Consider the following 25,657-nt stretch of genomic DNA (forward strand, 5'->3'; position numbering starts at 1 on the left):
CCGGCAGAAAGCGAATTGCTCTCTCCCACGCGGATCTTTCTTCAAATTTCTTTATTTACAAGCTGCTTTCGAGAAATTCGACAAACGAAATGCGTCCCTCGAACATTTTCAACTTTCTCGTTTTTCGTAAAACCTTTCGTTAAAGGCATTTTCTATTTAGCTCTTCTGAAAGTTATTTAATAAATTGATTTCCAAGGGGAACGACACGGGTCACGCGGTACTATGAAGAGCGTGCCGACGTCGGTCCAGCGGATTTAATCGAGTTACCAGCGATCGCATTAGGCGGTCGCGTAGGTCTCTATCCCAGCTTCCGGGTCTCGATTCACGATCGCGTTTCGCCGGAAGTGGTGGCGTGGGTAAAGTCACGGGATTGGTGGTAGTCCCTCGATCGACGCCGCGCAGACAAGGCGTGGGTGTCGGCGAAGTTTGTCGGTCCGGATGACCGAGTACCGTCAATGAAAGATAATGGCGCGAGCTCGCGTTGTCCTTTCCAACTCAATGAAATATTAATCTATCGTTAACAATGACAAGATGTACTTTCAAGATCGCTTAACGCTCTAAGAATTATATTTAAATACAAATTCTCATTGATGATTAAAGTAGAATAAAAAAAATGCTGAGCCACTCTTGGGAAAAATTTTAATAAGAGATTGTAGAGGCTAAAATAAGACGAAAATCAAGACAGCCAATTTATTTATTATAATTTGATGGAGGCTTCGTTAAAAAGTTATTAACGTTTAAAGTTCCGCCAGTATTGAATTTTTTTTCTTGAAAATGCGCAGGATTTCGGTGGTATGGCTATTCACCAAAAATGATTGTAATTGACCCCCGCAATCGAAAATAATTTTTTCAGAACGATGCAAAATTTTTTTTTTGGCCAAAAAATTTTTCGATCGATATGGAACTTTAAACGTTAACTTTTTAACGAAGCTTTAATCGATAAATTGGTATTCTTGATTTTCATCTTATTTTGTCCTCTATAATGTCCCATTAAAATTTTTCCCACCGGTGGCTGAACACCCTGTATAACACTGGTTTAATTTTTACACGAATTGGAAGATCATAGTGCGTTCGATACTTTCGAAGTGTACAGAGTCAGAGCAGAGAGCAGCACGCTTCGCTAATCCTATATAAACACGAACTGAAGTTCTGAACGCGAGTTAACTCATGTTTGAGTCATGAAATTGAGACCGTTGCATATCTAAACACTCCCATGAAATACTTGGTGGTACATTGTTGCGATGTAAGATGCATTAACGTGCATAAACGTGACCTCTTTTGTATGCACCCTCGTCAGCGACCGATACTTCGTATCTGCCTCCATTGTCTGCTGTAAATATAAATAGATATGCTCGGGAGCGTGCAATAGCTTGAAATGACATCAACTCAGCGTAACAGTTTAGTCCAGAAAATGATGCCAAACATGGCAAGAAGGCAGCCTATTAAACGAGACAAATCGTACATGTGAAACGATATAAAAATACACTTCTACGATTACTGAACTCTAACGATTGTTAATAAAAATATTTAAATTACTCGTTTATTTTTATATACATGAAAATTCGCGCTTCTTTCGAAGTAAGAGGCCCAGCCACCGTGTGTCGTTAAATAAAACTTGATGATTAAATCTCACTATCCGCACGTATGATAGTTATTTCTAGTCTTATCTGGCGCAGACGCATCACCCAGAAGAAGCCATTAATTATTCACACCCGTTTCAGGCCGGTGTCGAGAGGCAGAACGAGAGCAAGAAGCACCGTCTCGCTCGCGATTAATTAAAAGCTGCTGGCTGTAAAACTTCTCGCAAGGCGGAAGTGCCACTCTCGACGAATTTCCCAAAACGGAATTGGCACTTAGTATTATGCTGCTTGTCATAACGACGCACGATTCTCTGAAAGTGCAATCTCATCAATTAAACAGCCGGTCGATGCGCGGAATTCCAAGTCAAGAATTAGAAACAACGTCGACGGTACAGAATGGTCGATATTTCAAGATCTTGCGAGAGGTTTTGCTGGACAAACGGTTCGGAACGGGGTCGAGCGAATCAAATAACAAACTGTTCTGTTCTCCGGGGAATTTGCTCGACCGCGATCGCTACGACTTTATTCCACTTTCTGCGAGTCGCCACGATGTTGATCCATTCTCTAATATGTCGCGAATATTTGGCAACTGTTCCAACGATCTACCGAACTCAAACACAATCGTTTATCGAACACGAACCCAGATAAAATAAAATAAAATAAAATAAAATAAATTCATGCTCCAGTTCGTTTAGGAAGATCGCTATAAAGCATCAATGAGAAACTTGGGAACTTTTCGAGTAGACATATTATTTACGGAAACTTATTTCTCCCACTGTGGAGACGATGCGAAGGAGTAATAATAATATTTTTCTCGTCCTCGGAGCGTGACATTCAATTTCAATGCAACTTCTCGTGCTTCCTAGGAAACGTTTCACTTTTGAAGCGATTCGTAAAGCACGCCAGCGGGTCCCTTTAAGTAACGCGCGCCTTCTGAAGCTTGCTCCACACCGAGCAAGTGAAATGGGGCTATACTAGTCAGACGCCGAATACCTGCCCCGGTGACAAATATCAGAGACAAAACTTTACTCGAATAAATGATAAAAGCTTCTTTTTTGACTCTCGTTGGAAATGAGTGTTCACGTGTTAGTAACTACAAATATGAAATATGAAAAATATGAGCTGAATACGTATTGGATTCTCTGAAATCTTTATCAAGTTGTTGGAATCTCCATATAACCAATACCAGGTCGTCACTCTCACCCTACGTTTCCGTACCCTTAATGTGACTTTGAACGACAGCTGCTGTAGAATAACTTGAAAATATGTAAAAGTACGAAAAATTGTTATATCGATCTCTACGTAGCATATTTAAAACACAATTCTCGCCTTAGACTTCAAAATCAAAGTTCAGGATCATTTGTAAGGTACTAATCCGGGGAAAACGCGTAGTAATTTGACGAAAAGCCAGCGGATTAATCGCTTCTACAGCGATAATTAGATGGGAGGGGGTGTACCCTAGCTCGAAGATCGTTTGGAAACAATTAATTCAGGTTAGCCAATTATCGTCGGGGTCGTTTTGTAAGAGTGATGGAGATTGATTCGACCTTCCCGAATGAAGTTCGCGTCCGAGGGGAAGTTCCAGCCATGACGCGGATAGATTCGAACAATTTCGGCTGACAATTTTATCGTGTAAATTAATAATCCACCCGAGTTCGCGCGTAGCGTAAAATGTCTGTCGCGAGGCATCATTAGTCAGCGAGAAGAGATGAAAGGATAGAGACGAATCGAACGTAGCTTCGTTCGAGTTTACGGGAAGGGGGACGATGATACTTCGCCAGGAGCAACGAGCCAACGTGGAAAAAGATTAAAGCGTCCCGGGAACGAGATTGGCTGCCTTAAGATGGATTGCTCTTAATAAACTCGCTAACACGTCGTACGCAGCGAATTAAACGAGAAAAGAACGTAAGAAGAGAACGAAACTTGGTTCGTTCGGATGGAAGCACGCGCGGTTAGGTGCAACGAATCCCGGGCGAAATAAAATTAACTATCGAAGCTGGGAAAGTTGAAAGTGTAAGGGCCAGGCTTGATGTGTAAAATTATGAGCGAAGGAGGAAAGTTTCGTCGGTTGTTCATTTTTCTTTTCCCGGTTTCATCCTTGTCGACGTAAGTTTTAAAGGAATTCTCTCCTATTTTCTTCACCGTGTTTCAAGATTAACAATTTCCTTTAGTTTAATGAGAAGAGATAATAAAGGTAAACTTGGCGATTACTCCTCGGGTTTCGAAACTCGCGTGAGACAGACTTTTAAAAGAGCTTCAGTTTTAGAATGGATACGCTTTCCCCAATCGAATTTACGAACTCCGTTGTTTTCCGTCAAGAAATTTTAAATCGAGCCAATACATCTTTGTAACGATATGAAGAATTTCATTTACGAAGAAATTCAACCTCTTTTTCTCGAAATCTTTGTACGTTGATTATCGTTGATCTCCTTGCAATTTTCACTTCGTATTTCTATAACCATAGTCGCCGCAAGGCTCCGGGGGTTGCATTGAACAGATCACTCGAGATCGCTTTCATTCACGCTCGCTCGACGATGTTTTTCCGATTATGCTCCCACGAGGCAACCAGCTTGTAAGAGGAAACTCGATTATAAGCGTTTCGCCGATGGAGAACATCGCCGGCGATCTATAATTACACTCGCGGAAGTTGTCAGCTGTCTAATTAATATAATACGATGTAATTAAAAGCGGTAGATTGGAGCTGTGGTCGGGAAAACTTTCGACGTCTGCACCTGTCGCGTATCAACGTCAAGCTATATTATTTTCAAAGAAGGAAACTCGTGTAATACGATAAACGTTTCATGAATGTTCTTGTCGCAGTTTCGTAAGGCGAACACGATACTGATACCGAAGACACTTGTATCCCGATAGCGTTGATAACGTTCCTAACATTTAAGATCCTTGGGTTATGTTACTAGACTACTTTTTAACCACGTTCGCGATATATATTGAAGTTTAAATTATATTTTAGAGCCTATTTTTCGATTTTTCGTATTTGCAGGTGCGATTTTCACGGAGGATCAGAAAGATAGTCCATCGGAGCTGGCGTTCAAATATGCCATTTACAAAATTAATAAGGATAGAACTCTTCTGGCGAACACGACGTTGGTCTACGATATCCAATACGTGCCTAAGGACGATTCATTCAGGACGTCGAAGAAAGGTGAGTAGCAATTAATTCAAGCAAACATCAATACCTCGATAAACGAACAAACAATACACGAAAGAACTCAGTTCTATTGCTATATCGCGTTAATACTATTCCGTTCCTGGATTACAAATAACATCAATAACCTAGAGTTCCATTGCATTCACTTGGCCCATTGTCCTGCAACTTAGACTGATTTATAATTAAGACTTTGTATTATGCAAAGATGCTGCATCCAATGCACATTTTAATTTACGATGAAACACGTTCTTTTAATATATTTCCCGTTTGTTGATCGTTGTTCTTGAGATTTGTGCCGTTTTCTAAGATTCTTTCTATAGCTTCGCGCATTAATAATATCAAAAAGAATAAAAGCTACGTCTCGCAAAACACGAGTTGAAAATAAATTAATTTAAATTCGATTGAAGTTTCCTCCGTCGTATTTCACGACGGAACTTTACGATCCCTGAAACAGGTTGACCCACATCGTTGCCGAAACCGTGCCAAAAACCACCGAAAAAAAATTGCAACGCGCCTTCGCTGCACGAGTTCTTCCTGTATTACATCTTCTTCCGCCAAGAACACTCTCTTTTCTTTCTCGAGATAACCCATATACAGGGTAACCGGTTTCCCTTTGGTTCGTCCTCTCTTGCACGGGGAGCGAAACGTATTTAACGCCTCGAAACATCTGGAGCGAAAGTCTCGACACGAAAACATCACGGGCGCCGATAAGGCACGAGTTCTCTATCTGATAAAAAACCAAGAGCCCTCGAACTTCGGCTCCTTCTATTGGTATCGAGTCCCAAATAATGTCCGTTTATTTTGGAAACGATTTTACTCGTTCCAGATAAATAATATCACGCGTGAAACTCTTTATCGAACTTTCACAACACGGTTACGATTCTGATTATAATGACGTCGCGATTAAATATTATAATCTTAAGTGCTCCAGGCGCAGTTCTCTCGTGATAGAGTTCCCAAAATGAGTTATGGGAGGGCTCCAGGCACTGCATAAATTAGGAAAATGCTCTGAACTTTGTCTTTGGCGAACTTCTGTCTCCACCTATGCGAATGATTTCTCGGAGAGCGTTCGAAGAATAATTCGAAGTAAAAGTAAAGCTGTTTCAGCAATTCTAACAACAGAAATATACAACTTGTAAATATCACTGTGACGGTCCAGGTGTGAAAGATGAGTATGATCGTAATGTACGCGCAGAGAAATTTAAGATTTATCGAATGTCTGTCAAGGCGTGGATGATATATGATATCGATCAGTCATTTGACACGCTATGAACGAATTACGGCACATTTCCTTAAAACGCGAGCAATCCTTTCCAAGGGATCGTTCTTACGATCTTGCACTCATTGAGGAAGGAAAATGGATCTTTCACGGAGGAGAATCAACGTCGGAATTAAATCGTCGCGTTAACGAGGACATCTGCGAACGGAGCGTCGATGAAAATACGAATGAAAGGTTTTTACTCCGTCCCGTCCAAAGAGAAATTATCTTCTCGGGATCCTCGGCACGACTTAGATTCGGTACTCAACGCTTCGTCGAGATTTTTTTTCCTCCACCCAGTACGCAACGTTATTGCCGTGACTCCGGACGGGACTGCGTTTCCAGCCACTCCGAATTTTATGGAATATTTATAACAAAAATAAGAAGTAATATTTCCCGGCGCGGAGTAAAATATTCCTGCATTTTCCGGGCGTCGTCGGCGTATTTATGACGAGTAACGATCACTCGAGCGAAGGAACGGATAATTTCAATTAAATTTTCATTTAAAATCGAGCCTCGGTTGAAATTAAATTCTCTTTCTATGTTTCTTTCCTTACTTGGACCTCTATTTCCGTTCCTTGGTGTTTAGAAACGAGACGCTGCCGTTGGCCGGCTAAAGTTTACAATTGTTTTCGACGAACGAACTCGTTTCCGGCACCGTAGAGCGAATTTGTCGCGGAAGATTCAAGTTTGCGCGGAATGGAATACGGCGACTCGATACGTGTATTCGAAGGCGGAGATGAAACTGCGAGCATAAGCTAAAATTTATGCAGCACCACGGTTCGAGTGCCGGAGTCGGTCGCTGCAAAACCGTAACGATGTTTCTTGCTGCTCGATCGTAGATGGCCGACGAACGTAAATTGCAAACCGTAAATCCGTCCGGTCGTCGATAAATTTGCAACAAAGTTCTATCTCCCACGAATATCTATTTCGTCGTAAACGTGGCCGAAATTATTGAGCCTCGAAGACACTTCATTTCCCCCCTGTCGCGCGGTTTTCATAGCTGCGTATTTCTCGACCAATGGAACCGTTATTTCTGGAACAACGACACCGTCTATCGAACAAACCGAACTGTTCACGCGTTTGCCGTCGCGTTACAATCGTTGTGTTTCGAACGGTACTCGGATTTAATGTATTACCCTATTATATTGTCAAAACTATACCTTGAACGTGCGCCGTTTTAACAAAATTCCGTAACTAGTATTTGTCGTAAATTTCCCATGCACGTGGGAACAAACCACGGAGATGCATTTCTTTATTCACTGACTTCTCAAAAAGTGGTTGTGTTGTGAATTCTGATACTGTCGTCTTAAGAATGTACGTAGTCTCAAGTATTCCCAAGGTAGTTGTTAAGAATGATACAGAAAGACTTTAGTAAATAGAAAAGACCGAAAATAAAGATAACGTAGCTGACAAAATTGCGAGTCCCAGTAAACTCAACCTGGGAAGAAAAGTCCGTATCAAGACTATGCTTTTACGACGTTATCGCGAAAAACACTGGGAAAGAACTTTTTGCTTGAGTTAATCCACAGGAACTGGAAAACTCTTGCCTCTGAACATCCAGTAGTTATTAGAGCTATGTCGAAAATTAAAACATTAATACACGAATTATTTTACGGGACGAAATAATTTTCGTCGAAGAATTTGATCGTCCCGTATAGGAACGTTCGAGTTATTATATTATTACGGAGCAAAGATCGTATTAATTACGAGAGAAGACAACCGAGATAAGATCCGAGTAGAAAAGCAGAGTTGCTCAGAAGGCTGTCTCTCAGTACCACAGAGAAGTTACAAGTGCAGCCAAACTCTACGTCAGCGTCTGACGATAACATACGTCTTTACTAACAGTACACGAAGACAACCACCATCGAGTTGTTGGCTTCTCGATCCTCTCCACCCGTTTCTGGCAAACTAACTCGTCCCTCCGCAGGAATTTTCCGCCTCTGGAATCTAGAAGTCTGCAATCAGCACTTCCCTCATCCTCGCCATCTCCGTCAATCGCAAACATTCAACATACCGCCACGCAACATGCAAGAAGAAACCTTAGAGATTCGAAGGGAGCCTGCGGAACATTGGAACAGGAGAATCAAATACAGGCCGATGCAAAACTTGCATCACGAAATATACATTACACTGACAAATTAATACTTAAATATTATCTATTCGGAATTTCAGAATTTTTTGAATTCAATAAGAAAAGTTCCTTACAGTACTGTGGTTTCACGTTTTGTTTTTATATTGTTCACGTTAAATTACTCTTCTGGAAATTCTAAATAAATATACCAACGCAACATTGATCGAAAACAGGGCTGAAATTACTCCAATACGACGGAAAGCTTTTCTTCGATTTAATTCGATCAAAAATAAGTGATGCAGTTCCTTTTGAATCGTCCTGTAGAGAATCGATGCAGCTTCTGCATTACATCGCATACTACCCATTGCAAGATGCGTTGGTACGTAACGATCCTTCGAATCGAGCTTATTAACAGTATGGTACGCGCTAGTTAGTAATTTCAAACAGAAATTACAGCTGCTCGACCAGTAGGATCTCGTTATACCGTGGTCCATAAGACAGAAAGTGCCTCTGAATGACCGGAAACACAAACTCAAGAGCTTTAATTGCTGTCACGTTAATTGTAAAATCGTTACACAGAGGTTTCGTTAGTTAATATTGACGGAATCAACGGACTTGCCCATAAATTGCATCGCAAAATGCGTGTCCCTGGACAGAGAACGGATGCACCGAGCCATCGTTCGAACGGTCGTTACGAGAACCGCGACTCGTCACCGCGTACGATGACATCCAGAAATGGCTTCGTCGCTAATTTCCGTAGGGGGTCGCATAACGGCATTCCAGGCGCCATTTGTATACGGAACAGAGACCTAAGGATTGCGTAACAATGCTGAGTTAACGACCGCGAAGCGCGAAATTCATTCGTGAAACCGTATAGCCTCCTCCATTTCTAACCATTTGCGAAACGAAATGAAAAATATTGAACAATATCGTTCGCGTAAATATCAAGACCACGTTTAACGCTCAAATCTGTGAACACCCGGATTCAAACTTTATTTCAGAGTCGTCGAGTTACGATTTTTAACGAACAAAAATAATTATAATTGATTTCGGTATTTCTATATCGGACGAAGCTGGGTAGAGAACATCCATTTTGGCATTTTCTACCATATTGTAAAACCTCTCGAATCGTCGAACGCGAAGAAACTTTGCCGGCAATAAACGAAAATATTCATTATATTGTTCCGCACGAAAGCATCGAAGCTGCCTTCGAAATTGCTCAATGAAATTTGAGAAATGGTTTCTCTTCCTCGTTTCTGTGTGTCTTTGCTTTTGCTCCTTGTGGCGGTTCGAGCGTACTTCGAGCTCCTTGAATTATAGTTGGTAAGAGTCCGTAAATATTAATAAAAGTAATAGAGACTGACTTATTAGTAAGTAACGGGAACTGTGAAAAGTTTGGGAAAGTACGTTCGGTCGTCGACGATGATACTTTTGATAAATATTTAAAGATTACGGGGAATGAGGAGACTTTTCCTTTGAAGTAGAATTGGACCGAGTAAAATATTTAGCTTTCGTTTACAGCCGTATTTATTGAACCTTGTTCTTCCAATCAGTTTGGTATACTTTTTTTTACGAACCTTTTGCTTGTTGGTTCTTATACGGTAACTAAAATCGTCGAATAAATAAGCTTGCTCGAAGCAAATATATTCTGTGTCGGTTCAATAATTTGATTTTTGATTCTCTATCCTGTAAAGTATGTTATCGCATAATATTATAGAGAAGCAATATTTGATGTTCCTGCGTTTATCAATAAACCACGTGGAAATAACAAATATGCATCAGTTTACTCTGAATATGTTTACATTCGAGTCAACTAAACATTCTGGTACTCGTATACAATATAAAAACAAATTCTTGTACCCGACTATGTTTTATCAGTCGATGGAGTTTAAAACAATGACTGTAATTTCGGTTATTTAGCCATTTTTATTGCAGTAAATAAAAATGTTTACGCGAGACGTGGTTACTATTTTCGAATTTTGTGTTTTAATAAAGTTTTCATCGGTTCACTGTTACGTCGTGCACGCACATCGAAATGGCGATCAGGATTCGACGTTTAACGGTGAATAAATCTGAACAAACGCGGCATAAATTTGTTCCGTAAACCACGTTGTTCCGCTGACGTGCGCCACGGGAACATCGAAAGCTCGCTATTCCATGGGAGTTACATTTTCCACAATTTTCTCCTCGCTCGATTTCACAGGGACATTAACGTCACTTCGTCTGTATTTAATGTAACCGCGAAGAATCGATCAAAGAGATTCGAAATGTAATAATATATTCAATAGTACGTTCGACAGATAACATTATGAAAAAGAAAAATAAATTTCATTATGACGCAAGAATAAAACTTATGCGCGTAATTTTGTTCTAAATTTCTTGAGATAACTTTCGCATTACTTAGAAAAGTATTGAATTTTTCATTCAACAAACAATATTTAATTTCAACGATAAAAGTATACATATTCTCGTTGAAGCACCAACGTTGTTCCTTTGAGTTCTTTTGCCAGAATGAAAACCACCGGTTGCGTAACATAGAATATTTTTGTGGGAGACGTACAATTTATGAAAACGTGGTACTTTACGCTGTTCATTATAAAATTCTTATTAAGCTTAATGTCATTGTGAAACTTTCGCACAGTGCGCGAACAACTTCAAAAAATACCATGTAAAACAACGTCATGCATAACTTACTACACACAGTGCCCTAAGTGGTGACTAAGGGTGTTTTTACAGAAGTAAAAAAATGTGCACTCAATGGATCAATTATCATCCTTTGGAGAGGTACGTCTAAAGCGAAATGTAAAACAATCTACCACTTATGAAAACTGAGAGAAGAAAATAACGAGACCAAGATACAAATTGTTACTAATAGAATATTATTAATCTTCTGTAGAACGTTGAAATTAATTATTTACCTGACACGAGTTACTTTTTTCCCAAAACTGTTTTAGCATCCAAGGACCACAGAAAAGTAAAATAAAAAAAAAAGTAAAATTTTGTTCACTTTGGTAATAAGAACGTTAAGTAAAACAGAAATTAAAGAGAAAACTTTATATACAGTCTATCTTTAATCTACGTTCCCGTGTTTTGTGCAAGCTCTCGAGTTCCTTCGGTATTATGTTTCTACATTCTGAAGAAACGTTACACTGAAAGGGAAAATGTTTTTTAAAAATAGAATACATATCAAGTATCTCCTCAATTAAGACAGAATTCTAGTTTGTTAGTTGTAAAATTATTTTCCAGATACGTATTAAAAAGATAATAAGTAACAAGGAACGGTAGAATTAGAATTTAACGATTAAACTAAATTGTCGGAACAAAGCAAAAGATGAATTTGATAAATCCTCAATTATTCGAACAATTCTTTTTTTAAAAAAAGCAGTTTCGCGAATGCAAGAACGATGAGTCAGGATCGTCGTTGTTCTCAGCGCGACGGTCTGAGGACGAAAAAAGTCTCCTGAATAATTCAAAACGCGCGCGGACAAAGTAGAGGATACTTAAACACCCCGAAATCCCAGTGCCGAAATCGAACTCATCCATTCTCGTTCCCGGTGGGCCTCTACACGCGTGCCAGGAATCGTTACCGAAAGAGAGAACCGTGTCTGAGGTCGAAGGCGTGCAGCTGAAAGGATAATGGATCAGAAAGTCGAACGTATCAATTTCCTGTCTATTTTTCCAACGTCGACCTCGACCTCGAACTTGACAATTGCCGATAGGGACTAAAACGTTCCCCATCGATCTCTTGTTCGCCGTGTACGCGAGGAAACAGTATAAAGGAAATATGGAAGGCATGAAATTTCCCGTGAAAATTTCTGTCGGGGGTTTAGGTTGATACGAGACACGCGAGCGCGTCTCATCTTGAAATATGAAATCGCCGCGTCGGAGCCAGTCATCCGCGTATCTCCGTCCTCGCACTGTAGAGCTGCTTCTTTTTGGGCGTTTCTACCCCCTTTCCTGTCTGTGGCTTCCGAATTCTTCGTTTTATGTGATCTGCGCCACGAAAGTAATAGTTAAAAGTAGAACATGCTTTATAGTATTATGAAAATTGGAGTTCTTTCAGTGTTCGTTCGTCCTTTTTATACAGGGTGTTCGGCCACTCCTGGGAAAAATTTTAATGGAGGATTCTAGAGGCCAAAATAATACGAAAATCAAGAATACCAATTTGTTGATGGAGGCTTCGTTAAAAAGTTATTAACAATTAAATTCAAAAATTTCAAATCATTCTGGAAAAATTATATTCGATTGTGGGGTTGAATTACAATCATTTCTGGTGAATACACATACCCCTGAAATCCTACCCACTTTCGAAAAAAAAATTCGATAAGGTACTGAAATTTTTAGACGAAATAAAAAAAATTTCAAATTATACTAAAAAAATTATATATAGTTACAGTAGGCAATTACAATCATTTTTGGTCATTATACATACCCTCAAATTCCTACTCAGTTTCGAGAAAAAAATTCCTTAACGAAAATATACTTTCTGGCCAAAAATGTTTGCCCGAATTTTCATGTGAATCTTTAAAACGTCATAACTTCTGAACGGATTGGACGATTTTAACGTTTAAAAAAGCAAACTACGCATATTTTGATGGAAAATATGTAAAAATCGCAAAAATATTCGAAAAGTTGGTCCTTGACCCCGCAAAATGAGAAAAACCCCATAAAAATGGTCCAATTTTCAAACAGCCATAACTCCTACGATAGTGAATATATTTCAATGAAACTTTTTTCTGAAGTAGAGCTCATGGGTACCTACAAAAAAGTATTGGACAACTTTTCTGTAGGGCGTCAAATAAAATTATCAAAAATGAGAAACTAATTTTTAAGAAAAATCGACAGGGGGCAGGTGCCTAAATTTTTCGACGAAAAAAAAAATTTTTAATTAATTCTAAAAAAATTATTCTCGGTTGCGGGGGTCAATTACAATCATTTTTGGTCATTATACAGGGTGTCCCGTAAATAGTGTAGGAGCCGGAAATGTGGGGTAGCTGAGACGATTCTGAACAACAATTTCCTTTGCAAAAATGTCGGATGGAGCTTCGTTTTTGAATTATTAACGAAAAACACTGACGAATCACGGCGCGTGCCTGCCGCGCGCTCAGGGCCGTCCGAACTAAGAGAGCCACCGTGTCGGGTAGGTAGCAAGATGTGCATCGGAGATACGTCGAGGAACGAATACAAATAATTAAAAATACTACCACTGCAACTGTTACCTCTGCAGATTGGATAAATCAGTCAGATAAATCGAATTTATTAATTATTTGTATTCGCTGTTTCCAAGAAAGAAGAAATAAAATGTGGGAAGATGCTCTCGGAATTTTTAGGAAATTAATTCTTCGCACCTGAGTGACGCTTCTCGCCAGAGTGTGTTAAAATTAAAATAAGAATTATTTTCAGAAAATTAAAATAAATACGGTAAGAACCATTTGTAATCGTTTGTTATTAAAAACTGTACTGGAAAAGCAGACTGGATTTGTGCGAACCGAAACATTTTTCGCATGCAAGGGGTTAATAGAGAATTAATTGAAATTCGCCTTACCCATTTACTTGCAAGTTGCAATAGGGCCAGTTAGTGCACCCCTGTCGATCATGGAAAGGTCGAAGACCCCAATAAAAATCAGCTGATGGGACGGCCCGGTCACTGCACTCGCTTCTTACCCCGAAAACACTTTACAGTACGGTCACTAGCACTTTTCACTTTTACATTTTCGGGGTAAGAAGCGGGTGCAGTGACCGGGCCGTCCCATCAGCTGATTTTTATTGGGGTCTTCGACCTTTCCATGATCGACAGGGGTGCACTAACTGGCCCTATTGCAACTTGCAAGTAAATGGGTAAGGCGAATTTCAATTAATTCTCTATTAACCCCTTGCATGCGAAAAATGTTTCGGTTCGCACAAATCCAGTCTGCTTTTCCAGTACAGTTTTTAATAACAAACGATTACAAATGGTTCTTACCGTATTTATTTTAATTTTCTGAAAATAATTCTTATTTTAATTTTAACACACTCTGGCGAGAAGCGTCACTCAGGTGCGAAGAATTAATTTCCTAAAAATTCCGAGAGCATCTTCCCACATTTTATTTCTTCTTTCTTGGAAACAGCGAATACAAATAATTAATAAATTCGATTTATCTGACTGATTTATCCAATCTGCAGAGGTAACAGTTGCAGTGGTAGTATTTTTAATTATTTGTATTCGTTCCTCGACGTATCTCCGATGCACATCTTGCTACCTACCCGACACGGTGGCTCTCTTAGTTCGGACGGCCCTGAGCGCGCGGCAGGCACGCGCCGTGATTCGTCAGTGTTTTTCGTTAATAATTCAAAAACGAAGCTCCATCCGACATTTTTGCAAAGGAAATTGTTGTTCAGAATCGTCTCAGCTACCCCACATTTCCGGCTCCTACACTATTTACGGGACACCCTGTATATACCCCCGAAATCCTACTCACTTTCTAGAAAAAAATTCAGTACGGGCGGAACTTTAAACGTTAATAACTTTTTAACGAAGCCTCCATCAACAAATTAGTATTCTTGATTTTCGTCTTATTTTGACCTCTAGAATCTCCCATTGAAATTTTTCCCAGGGGTGGCCGAACACCCTGTATATTACAGTTATTAAAGAGGATGTTTTTTTCAAATTTTGCAGAAGTAATCATTTTATATGATGCAAAATAATCAAACGCTGTAGCATTACACAGTTCTGCACAGTTAAATATAGTGTCAGTTGTCCTAATATGGCCTTTTATAAAAACTCAAATATTACGAATTTATAGGAAATTTTATACTCTTTTGACTGGTAACAGTCAAATGTAAAATGTAGTAACGATTTATTACGAGCATCAAATCACGATTCTTTAATATTGTGGTATTCCAAATTAAAAACGTATTCTATGTTAGAGCAACTGACCCTATTTATAATCGTATCTGGAATTTCTTCGCACGAGTTTACGACTGATCGAGTCGGTGCTTCGTTTTGCAGCTTGCAAACAGCTATCGAGATCGGTCCAGGGGATCTTCGGGCCATCAGATCCTCTATTGGGCGCCCACATACAGAGCATATGCGAGGCTTTGGACGTCCCGCATCTGGAAGCGAGAGTCGACTTCGAGCCAACATTCAAAGAGTTTAGCATAAACCTCTATCCCTCGCAAGACCACTTGAACAAGGCTTTCAAGGATCTTATGTCCTTCCTAAACTGGACCAGAGTCGCAATCATCTACGAGGAAGACTACGGTAAGCGGAGAAAATATATTTACCATGTTCAACTGCTATCAAACACTCGTTCGTAACACCTATATAAAAAATCAATTATCTTGCCACTAAGAATAACAATCAGATTAAAAGAAAATCTCGTAAGAAATAACGCTAAACGTATTCGAGCGACCCGCGTGTATTTGCGAGCTCGAGTACTCCGGGGGAAACAGATCTTGGTTAGTTCTGAGTTAGGAGTTCCGGATGTCAAAACTTTACACGTTAGACAGCCAAGGTAGAGCATTATAGCGTTGCTTAATGGATTTGCTACATAATTCACTTCGTGCATTACTGGAAACGTACTCATAAAACCGTAGATTGATAGATGTTCGATAATATTTCATCGTCCTCCCGTTTTTAGTTCGAACGAACGTGTTCGCGCGACGGAAACGAACGACGGTGATTATTTTCGTTTGTAGTTTTCGCGTGGCTCGTAAGGGTTCGCGCGCCAGGGTGAAAAATTCGCCAGGTGGACCGAACGATAAACCTTCCAGGCGCGGTCAGATTTGCAACTATACGAGCACCACTCTCCAAGTAATCACGGAACACCGCACTCGGATGGTGTAACGTGTCATACCCGTATTTTTTTTTTATTTTTCACGGTGTACTCTCCGCGTCGGTTCGGCTCAGTGATGCGTCCCTATGCAAATAGAACGTCGAAATCAGCAGGCGGAAGTGGATGCCGCCACGGAGCGAAATGTCGGCCTGTCATTCGCACGCAGACGTAACTGAGCTGTTCCGCGTACGGTCGCGAAGGATTCGACACCGAAGTCGCTGATTTTTTTTTCGAAAACCGCCCAGTTCACCCGTGTCACCGAGAACTCGACGTTGAATTACAGCGTCGCTACGCCAACAGTTTTGCAGACGTTAAACGTTGAAATCGAGATACGAGCGATGTGAATTTGAATCGAAATAGATTTTGTAAACGGGGTTCTTTTATTTTGCGTAGAATCTACATTGTGAATAATTGCAATTGGTCCTGCGTTACGAAACGGTTGATCGTCTGGAAAGAGATCGATCCTTCGTTGAATTTATTTTCCCTGATTAGACGTCGTGATCGCGACGGATATACGAGCTACGCGTTTTTTGCAGCGACGGAGGAAAGAATCTCCCTTTTTTTACATCGCTTTAATGTCCACGCCAGTCATAAATTCCCAGCCATCGCGGAACAGAAACGTTTCGAAAATTCTTTCGCGACGGAGCACGTCATCGAGCATTTCCGTCGTTTCGTCCCACGAAAGCATTCGTCGGAAATACGCGACCATTTCTCGTCTCGGAATCTGATAAAGCTTCCGAACATCCTGATCGCCGTAATATGGATCAACTTTTCCCCAAGTTGTTACAACATCGAATCATCCACTCTAACCCCGTAAAAAAGGAAATCAAATTTAAATTGCAGAACTGTAAAATTATTTCGAGGAACGTAACGAAGGCATTATGTTCGTTTTATTCGCGTTACGAGTTCTGAAAGGTAACATTACTATTGTAGAAGTATAAAATCGTATTCATGGACTTGTGCCCCATTTTCACAGTGAACGGAATTTTGTTCGAAACTTCATTAAGATTGCAATTTTTTAATAAGAAGTTACATTTAAAATAAAGTGAAATATCGCCTAGAAAATGCGAGATTCTAATAATTCGTGGAGCGCCAAAGTCAACATTTCGACCCAGCTTTCGGGGTTCTGTCTAATTTTTTTTGTCGCCCGAAGCAACGCGAACGAATACGACTACAAAACATAACTCTTTCGCGCTGGAAGGATGCGTAGTAGACCCGCATTAATGTTTCACTGGGACGTCACGTCGTTTCAACGTTTGTTACACGGAACGACACGACGTTTGGGGGTACAAACTCGCGTATGTATGTAAATCAGGCGAGTGAACACACCTCGTGCACACGATGCCTCGCGCTGCCGTCCCTGCCAATTATTCTTCGACGTTAATTACCCGCTCAGGGCTATTCTCGGTCTTTAAACAGGCTGACCTCGGTCTTTGATGCGAATGAAACTCTGTCGTGAATTAAACTTCTCTCCGCCGCAATAAAGGGCTATCCTCGTTTCGACGGGCTGAAATATCTTTAAACAAATATTCCTCGTCCAAATCTACAAAATAATACGAAGATTTTTGAAGTTTCAGCCATTTTGCCAGATTGTACTTGTACTTTAAACAGTAAGAAAAGTCGAAGCGTAGCAAATGTATTCCGCAATCTGATATTAAAATCTCAAACTTTTTCACTTTTGCATCGGGCAGGAAACGTAAAATTTGCATGGTCTCTGAAACATTTATTCCGGTGGTATATATTATTTACGGAGCAGAAAAATATTTGTGGTTTCCGTTTCATCAAATTAAATATTTCGTAACGACGAAACGAAAGTTTAATCATTTATTGAAACGCGACGCGTATAAATCACTGGTTGGTTTTATTAGTCGGGTATTATTCGAATGAAATGTTGCCCCCCTCTGGACGCGAATGTATCTTTTACGGATTCTTTCTGAATCTTACGTACTTTTTGTAGCGTGCGAAACCGTCATAAATCTCCAACCTCAAGAACCATCCCTTACGTCGGATGGTTGCTCCGCGAGGCAGACTTTCCCCTCGAAGTATTGGTATCACTATTCCTCCATCCCTGTTACCAGCTTACCCCTGTTGTTCTAAATATATGTGTACTGTATCGCGAAACTGGCTTGATGTACGTGCACGTTCGCGGAAGGATGGGGCGCGATAATTGGAAACCCCTAAGAAGCGGTCTGTTATCTTTCAATTTCACGGTTTTAACGGAAATAGCTTGTCCGAATTATTCCGCGGGAACCATTAGTTCCGCGATTCTAACGCTCTCTCGATGCTCCTTTTCATATTATCAGCAGCTTTCTTCATCGACGTGCCAATAAATTACCCATCTTTCCAAAGCCACTCGCGAAATTGCACGCTGCTCGCCCGAGTTTCGCTGAAACATTTCCATCGACGCCGAGATAAATAGAAAATTCAATATTTTCTTAGCTCCGTAGAGCAAATAGAAAGCTTCAAGGAGGGTTCTGCGTACTGTAACTATTTTACGAAACCGCTCAAATATTTTATGTTTTATCTGATCCGATGTCTCGATATAAATAGTTCTAGCAACGTAGTCTAGCTAACACGAAAATGAACTTAACGAGAAATCTTCTAAATGGGAAATCGGCTATATTTTCTCCGTTCCTCTGTTTCCAGGATTGTTCAAGCTACAGGACCTCGTGAAATCGCCGCCCTCCGCGAGAACGGAGATGTACATTCGCCAGGCAGGTCCTGGATCTTACAGACAGGTTCTTCGAGAAGTCAGACACAAAGAGATTTACAAGCTGATCGTCGACACGGATCCTGCGCACATGCAACAATTTTTTCGAGCCGTAAGTTGTTAATGGAAACTAGAATCCTTTTCGCGGCAGTTGTTACGAATTTGCATACTTTAATTGGAGAACGATATCCTGAGGATTGCTCGTACAGAAATAGCGGAATCTACCTGTGGAATTAATTCTCGAATATACTAACGTCTCCGTTTGAAAATTTCCTGCGTGTTTTCAACGTTAAGCTCGTTTCGAGATAACAGCATTCCGCGAACAATTAACCAAGAATATTTCAACAAGGTATTCTCAAATCGAAGTAGTCGTTAAAATTGCAGCAAATTACAGCAGAGTATTTCTTGCTGGAAAGCGTGTTGAAAAAGAATGAAAAATTCGATGATAAATCAAAGCCTAAAATAAACGCCACCGTTTCGTAATTTCCGCGCAGACGAGAATACAAATTAACATCGGTTTTCTACCGTCACAGACAAAAGCCCTGAAATTTTCCTCCTCCTCGATCCTCTTGTTCCAATATTTCCAGCTGAAAACAGTCCGAAACAGACCCCGTTGCAATTAACCCTCGGAAGGCAAATAGTTTGCCAGCGATACGGTAGTCGAATGAGTCATTTCGACCTACGGCGAAAAGTTTCATTTCATTCGTGCAATATTTATTGTTTTTAGGTACGAATTGTATGTCTCCTAAAATTTTAGTCGATCGAAACCAACCTACTTGGAACGTAATATTTTTATTTGCATTCTGAATACAGAAACGGCCAAAAACGATGACAAAACGACTACGAAACCCCGTCGACGAGCATTAATCGATCCGATTGTCCTTTGCGCCGAATCAGCTTTGTTTGCTGACGGTAAATCTCCACTTTGGAGTCTCGTAGTACAAGCGAGAATAATTTGCAGTCTCGAATTCTTGAGCCGGATAGTTCCTTTATCGTAGCTCGGGGCCGGCCTGCGTCTGTAACGTCAGCTAAAATATTATACTGTTACGCCCTGCAACAAGGAGCTTGGTGCAGATCTCCAGGAGCAAGGAGCTCGCTGGAGATCTCTCGCATCGTAGGAACCCATAGAAGCTTACATCCTTATTCGTGGGACCGGAAAAAGAGAACGCTATCGATCGACGCCGCAAGTAAAATATGTATAGCTTGGGGATAGACACAGAACCGAAGACCCATAATACTTGCTAGCTCGGTATTTAATCTGCAAAGACTTCGATACCGGAGGGACCGATTGACAAACGTCGATTTACCTTATAAATATAAAAAAAAAAAATTAAGCAGTGCTCGAAGAGAGCTCCTTGGAAAGTATAAGCAGTTTATGTTTAGAGTTTTAAATAGAAATCTAAAGATATTAAAGAAACAGAGACTGCGAAGGGTTATGGTCCAGAAAGTGAAAGAATCAACTTGGCCAAAGGAAAACAATCCCATAGAATCCCCGATTGTGCTCTAATCTGCCAAGCGAGGCAACAGGAAATGGAAGAATTCTCGATACTGGCAGGAAGTTTCCCAAGTCGACTCGTTCGCTTCCTGGACGAAGAAGAAGAAATAAATTTCATTCCCCTGGAAGAAGGCACCAACGAAGGTGAAGCAAATTACGATTATGCGTTACTCACGCTTCTCTCACATTTTTCTTACGAGGAAAGGTCACGGCGCATCTCGTTCACTTTTTCCTCGCGAGGCATCTTTCTTCCATTTTCCGGAAATAAATCCTTAAAACTGGTGAAAAAGACAGAACGCGAAACGCGAAACGCTGAACCGAGGAATTGGACGACGTGCGGCGTTCCAAAGGGCAATTCGTTGCTCGTAAATTTTATTTGCCGTGTATTGTTCGCGTGCATCCGTCAGTCGGTTGTTCCGTCGTCCTTTTTCTTCGCTCCGCGTAAGTTGAATTTTAACTTTGAACGCGCGGTTGCATCGCGATAGCTTTTTCCCGGAGCGTTATTCGGTCGTTTCGAGTCGATGGAATTTTTGTGCGACGGGAAACCAGAGTCGAGACGAGCGACTTTCGCAGGGATCTTCAATTTTTAAGCAAATACATTAATGCAATTCAACGCGGGAGAATTCTCTCTTTTCTCCGTCGTGCCGTTTACTTACTGTAAAAGGCCGGTATTCCCGCGCAAACTCGGTGTACAAACTTGTACGAGGCACTCGTTGAAGACTCATAAGCGTATTGTTCCGTCCAATCGTGGAGAGTTCCTTCTCCCGGCGGCACTGTTCGAGATTTAATTCGCACAATTCTTTCGCGGCTACTATTGTACTTTTGTTAAATACACTAGAATCTAAAAACGGTCCTCCAGTTTCCATTCTATTCGTTTCGAGGCTCGAATAATAGAGATCCGCACAAAGAGGAATAAAATGACGGGCAGGTCCTAAATGCAAACACGAATTTAACGTTTCGACTCGAGCTTTGGATTCGTTCTCCAAAACACTGTAAGTTATAATAAAATGTTCCAACAGGAATTGTGTGAGTTTTCTTTACTCGGTTCTACGAGTATTCGAAATTAACTCTGATTAAAAAGCTCACTTTGAACGAAACCGTAGTAATTAAAATTTTTAAAAGAGAAATACATTCGTTAAACATTAGATGAGCCAACATATCTTTGATCAGAGGCGGGAGCAGAATTACAGATAAGCAAAGAAAACTTTGAAATGAAATTTACACATCGAACAGCACACACGTGGTCGGCGCGCATTCACCAAATATTAAACGAACAAACACTGCAAACGGAAACACGCCTCTCTATTTTTATTCAAGTACAAATCAATATCCTCCAAACCGAAATTGTCGACGATGGAATACAATTCGCCACGTGTTTCAGCGTCGCGTTCGTTCCAAAAGCGAATACGACTGTTCCAACTGGAATTCGATCTATCGGTTACTATAACACGAAATTGTTTCAATCTGTTTGAAAGAAAACTATCGAAATTCTTTTGCAGAACTGAAAACACGAGAAACGCTTAATACGAAAATCGTATTAACTTATAAATATTAATGCTTAGCTTGCGTAGCGTTATTTTTTAAAAAAGCTCGATTTATTTTTCTTCACAATTAAAAAAAGAGTCGAAAGTAATATATCACGAGAGTCAAGCGTTCGTTCGTTAATGCGCATTCAAGGAAACTGTGTTTTCCTATTGTTTTCGAGCCTCTTATTCACGATTCCGCGCATGTTCGATGCGTAGAAAAATTTGCATAATCCGACGAACTGCACGCTGCCATGAACTGGTGTTCGTCGACACGGTCAGATATTTCTCCGGTTTCATTGACACTGGTCGAAAATGCTCCTCGTTTATTCGCGTGGCTGGAGAAAATTCACGAATCCATGATTAGTTTTTACGGTGGGGGAATAAAGTTTGCGTTTCAATCTCTCAGAGTCAGACACAGGTATTATTACATTAACATTAATTATCTCGAAACGTAGATGACGATACTCTTGCGTTCGTTGCTCAATCTCCAAACGATTTGTAACTTTTTTTTATCGATAAAATGAAAAACTATTACGTTACGACACACGTTTTTGTATAATGCTCCTTAAATCAAATTTATACGTGCCAAATCTCTTCTGTCCACTCTTGTTTTTCACTCCACTAAATTCTATGGTTTCTTCTCGTTTTTCCCCCCTCTGAACATACGCATAAAATCTGCATTCTGAATTATTCTTAAATTTATATCAACCACTTTTGTGCACGCTCGTTCGTGAATCGAATCACCCACAACTTCCACGAACTTTCCTAAAAAGAATGCCTAGTTTGAAACAACAAACGCGACCGCATTTCGGTTTGTATCACGCTTGTCGCGATCGATAGCTGCCGAATTGACGTCAAAGCGATTAAATTTTCACGGTATTTTTTGACATCAATTTCATGACAGACTTGTCAGCGAATTTATTCCCGGGGGAAAAATCTAATTTTCCTCGTACAAACAGACTCCGTCGATGGAATATTAAACCGAAGGATTATTCCTTTAGACGAACTTTCTGTAGCGACGCTAGCATCTACGTGGAAATCCAAAGAATAGAGATCGAGTTCGATACGAACGGTTGAATAAAACGATCTTGGACCGTTTCATATCCGGTTTTGAATCGCGGTGCACTTTCGTCGAAGGGCGAGACGAAATTTTTTCACTTTTAATTGCCACTTTACCACTTTTTAATACGGGAAGTCGATGGATAGACGAAGACGTTTCAGGTCGAGTTCAGAGCCTTTTGCCCTCTTACCCCCGGCGAGAAGCAATCTTGGTTCAGAACGTGGTCGACGGGAACCCCGTTATTTGCATGCAGCATCTCCTGGGGATTTCTGCGGATATCCCTTCTTTGCTCGGGTAATCAAAAAACGCCCTGACTTTCGTGCAATTCCGCCCTTCCACGATCCATCTCTTTGTGCGTTCCGATTCTCTATCCTCCTCGTTCTCTGCACTTTGACTCTGTCTCCCTCCAGGATACCCCTGCAGGTTCCCCACCATCCAACTGCGTTTTCGTCATCGAAGTTGGCGTCGATACAAAAATCGAAAGCGATTGTACAAATTTGTTCCCTCCCGGTGAATAAATCGTAGATTAAAGCGAAATCAGGGATCCTATAATATAAATTATGCGCCGAAACGAGGTTAGTCGCGCGACTAACTAATCCCTTTTCCTCTGTTGCAGATACTCCAGCTGCAGATGAACGATTACAGATACCACTACATGTTCACCACGTTCGTAAGTATACGTCCAGCCACGGACGACTCTCTTCCCTGTCGCGGGTCCGCTGACACAGAGGGCAGCGATGTAAATTAGCACTCATGGGACTGGTCGGTCTAATGAAGCTCGCTTTAATACGGTCCGTGAAAGTTGGCTACTCGTATCCACCTATCGCGCTTTGACTATGTCTGCCTTTTGACTCTGTTGCAATTTTCAATTTCTGCTCTCGATGCTCGGAGCTCGTCTGATAAATGGAACGTTCGCTCGTAAATCCGGCGATGAAGTCATCCGTTGCAGCATAGACGCGTAAATAATCGTCGCAGACCTCGAAACTCGCGCGATTACGCAGAATTTATCGTGATAAAATTTCTTTTGCAAGAACGATAAGTGACAATATCAGTAACGAAACGCCTAACCTGTCGTTGCTCTTTTGGTCACGGATTCGCGCTCTGTTAAATGCTTTTTACGATCATACAACTATAATTTGACCTCGCTAGTTTTTGGAAATTAATTCATATTGGAAGTGCTTTGTTCCATTCACCGGTCTAAAACTTTGTAATCAGAGAAAAGGTCGAACCGCTTCGCGTAAGTGGAATATAATATTCAAAAAATATTACGCACAAAGCTGTTAAACAATACCTTTATAAACTGCTTTAGTAACTCTGAAACAGCTTCAGAGTCCTATTGTCTGTGTACCCTTTGAATCAAAATATATGTACAATGGGTAGATTAAAGTAGAAACTCTCGTCGTATCGTCAGACCACGAAACAGTACAACGACAACGATTTCGCAAAATAGAATAATTCCAACAAATTTTCAACGCAGCATCTAGCGAAACTTTCCGACGAACAGTCTCGTCGATGATAATTTCGCTGCAGCTACCTCGCGTGCAACGTTCGTGAACCCGAAGATTTTAGAAACATAATTAACGCAGCAAATCGCGCGATCGCGTTTCTTGCGTCCAGCACCGGCGAACCAATTAACTTGAAAATCATTTGTTCAGCAAGTCGCGTCTTAGATGTACTTTCGCGTTAAATGTTGTACAAACAAATTAATTCACGAGAAATCAAATTTCCATTTCGAGTAATGAGGAAGCGTCGCAATCGAGGGTGTGATGAACGCATTGCCAATCAGCGATAATAAGATAATAATCGAGTGACGCATTAGCTTCGATAATAAACGCATTAATGGAGAATTAATTAATTATCTGTGTTGGGTCGCAATTCTTTCATGCAGCTAACTTGCTAGACCAACTGCACGTTCTATCATTAAATTACCATGAAACCAGCGTGATATAATATTAAAGGCACTGCTGATTATTACGATACTGAAACGCTCGCGTAATTGTAATTATTATGGGGTAAATATTGACGTGCATAAACCACGGTCAAATATCGTTGTACTTCATTGTTTGCTTTTCACAAAGTACTCAAATCGTCAATTTCACAGGGCGAATAGGGAAAAATAATAGTTCAAAGCTGACTACATAAGGTTTTTCAATTGTAGAAAATATTAAAATTACTGGGATTGAAAAATCTAAGCTCGTATAGCTTTTTAAAATTGCAAAGTTTGGCAAATGAATTTAGAATAGAACAATGGGAAACCAATTCAACGTTCAGGTTTGTCAAAAATGTAAAAGTATCAAACGATCGAAGATGAAACGTCCAACGAAGCAGCACAAAGGAAAACGTTTATAATTTTTACAACGAGCGAATTGTAATGTTAAATGAAAAAGAGTTCTATTTGCCGATGAAAAGAATTTCAATTTGAACGGTTCAGATGACATTACTTGCTACTACTACGATTTATGGAAAGAAGAAATGGTAAAACCTCGACAAATAATGGTGACCTTATGATTGAATCTGGAATTGGTTAGAATGGCGAAACGAATGTACGGTACATTCGAGAGAAGCTGAGTTTACTGAAACCGGTTATTCGAGCAAAAATTATTAAAGCGTATCACGGAGAACAATAGACGTTTCATAAATATAATTAATAATTAGCATTATACGATTCTTTAATTTTTAAAAATTTATTGAAACGTTCCCTATGGTGACCCACGTTCTTAATGCGAAGGAAAATCTGCCGTTTTATCGCCTTCCAAATGAGATAAAAATAAGAAATATACAGGAAAAAATGGAACTGCAATTTTCGTCACGTTCGCGGGAGCCCCGGTGGTCGATTTCGGCGCATGTTGCATAAACATAACCGCGCGACACGGAATAAATCACTTCCAGCGGGACGCGGCGCCACTTCCTGCCGCGACAGGTTCGCTCGGTGATATCGCAATTCGAGAGGGAAGTAACACGCTCGGGACCG

The 25,657-nt window shown here is 40.5% G+C and overlaps 1 protein-coding gene across 9 annotated transcripts in view; it reads left to right on the forward strand.

Moving 5' to 3' along the window:
• Positions 1-25,657, forward strand: part of LOC143345503 (glutamate receptor ionotropic, kainate 2) — a 168,329-nt gene that overhangs the window by 90,055 nt on the left and 52,617 nt on the right. For all 9 annotated transcript variants that reach the window (XM_076772683.1, XM_076772681.1, XM_076772682.1 and 6 more), the window contains exons 3-6: positions 4,582-4,743; positions 15,070-15,321; positions 18,542-18,717; positions 23,303-23,356. In XM_076772683.1, coding sequence (XP_076628798.1) covers positions 4,582-4,743; positions 15,070-15,321; positions 18,542-18,717; positions 23,303-23,356 — 644 coding nt within the window. The remainder of the gene's footprint in view (positions 1-4,581; positions 4,744-15,069; positions 15,322-18,541; positions 18,718-23,302; positions 23,357-25,657) is intronic.

Source organism: Colletes latitarsis, chromosome 9 (genome assembly GCF_051014445.1).
Source record: "Colletes latitarsis isolate SP2378_abdomen chromosome 9, iyColLati1, whole genome shotgun sequence".
NCBI lineage: Eukaryota > Metazoa > Arthropoda > Insecta > Hymenoptera > Colletidae > Colletes > Colletes latitarsis.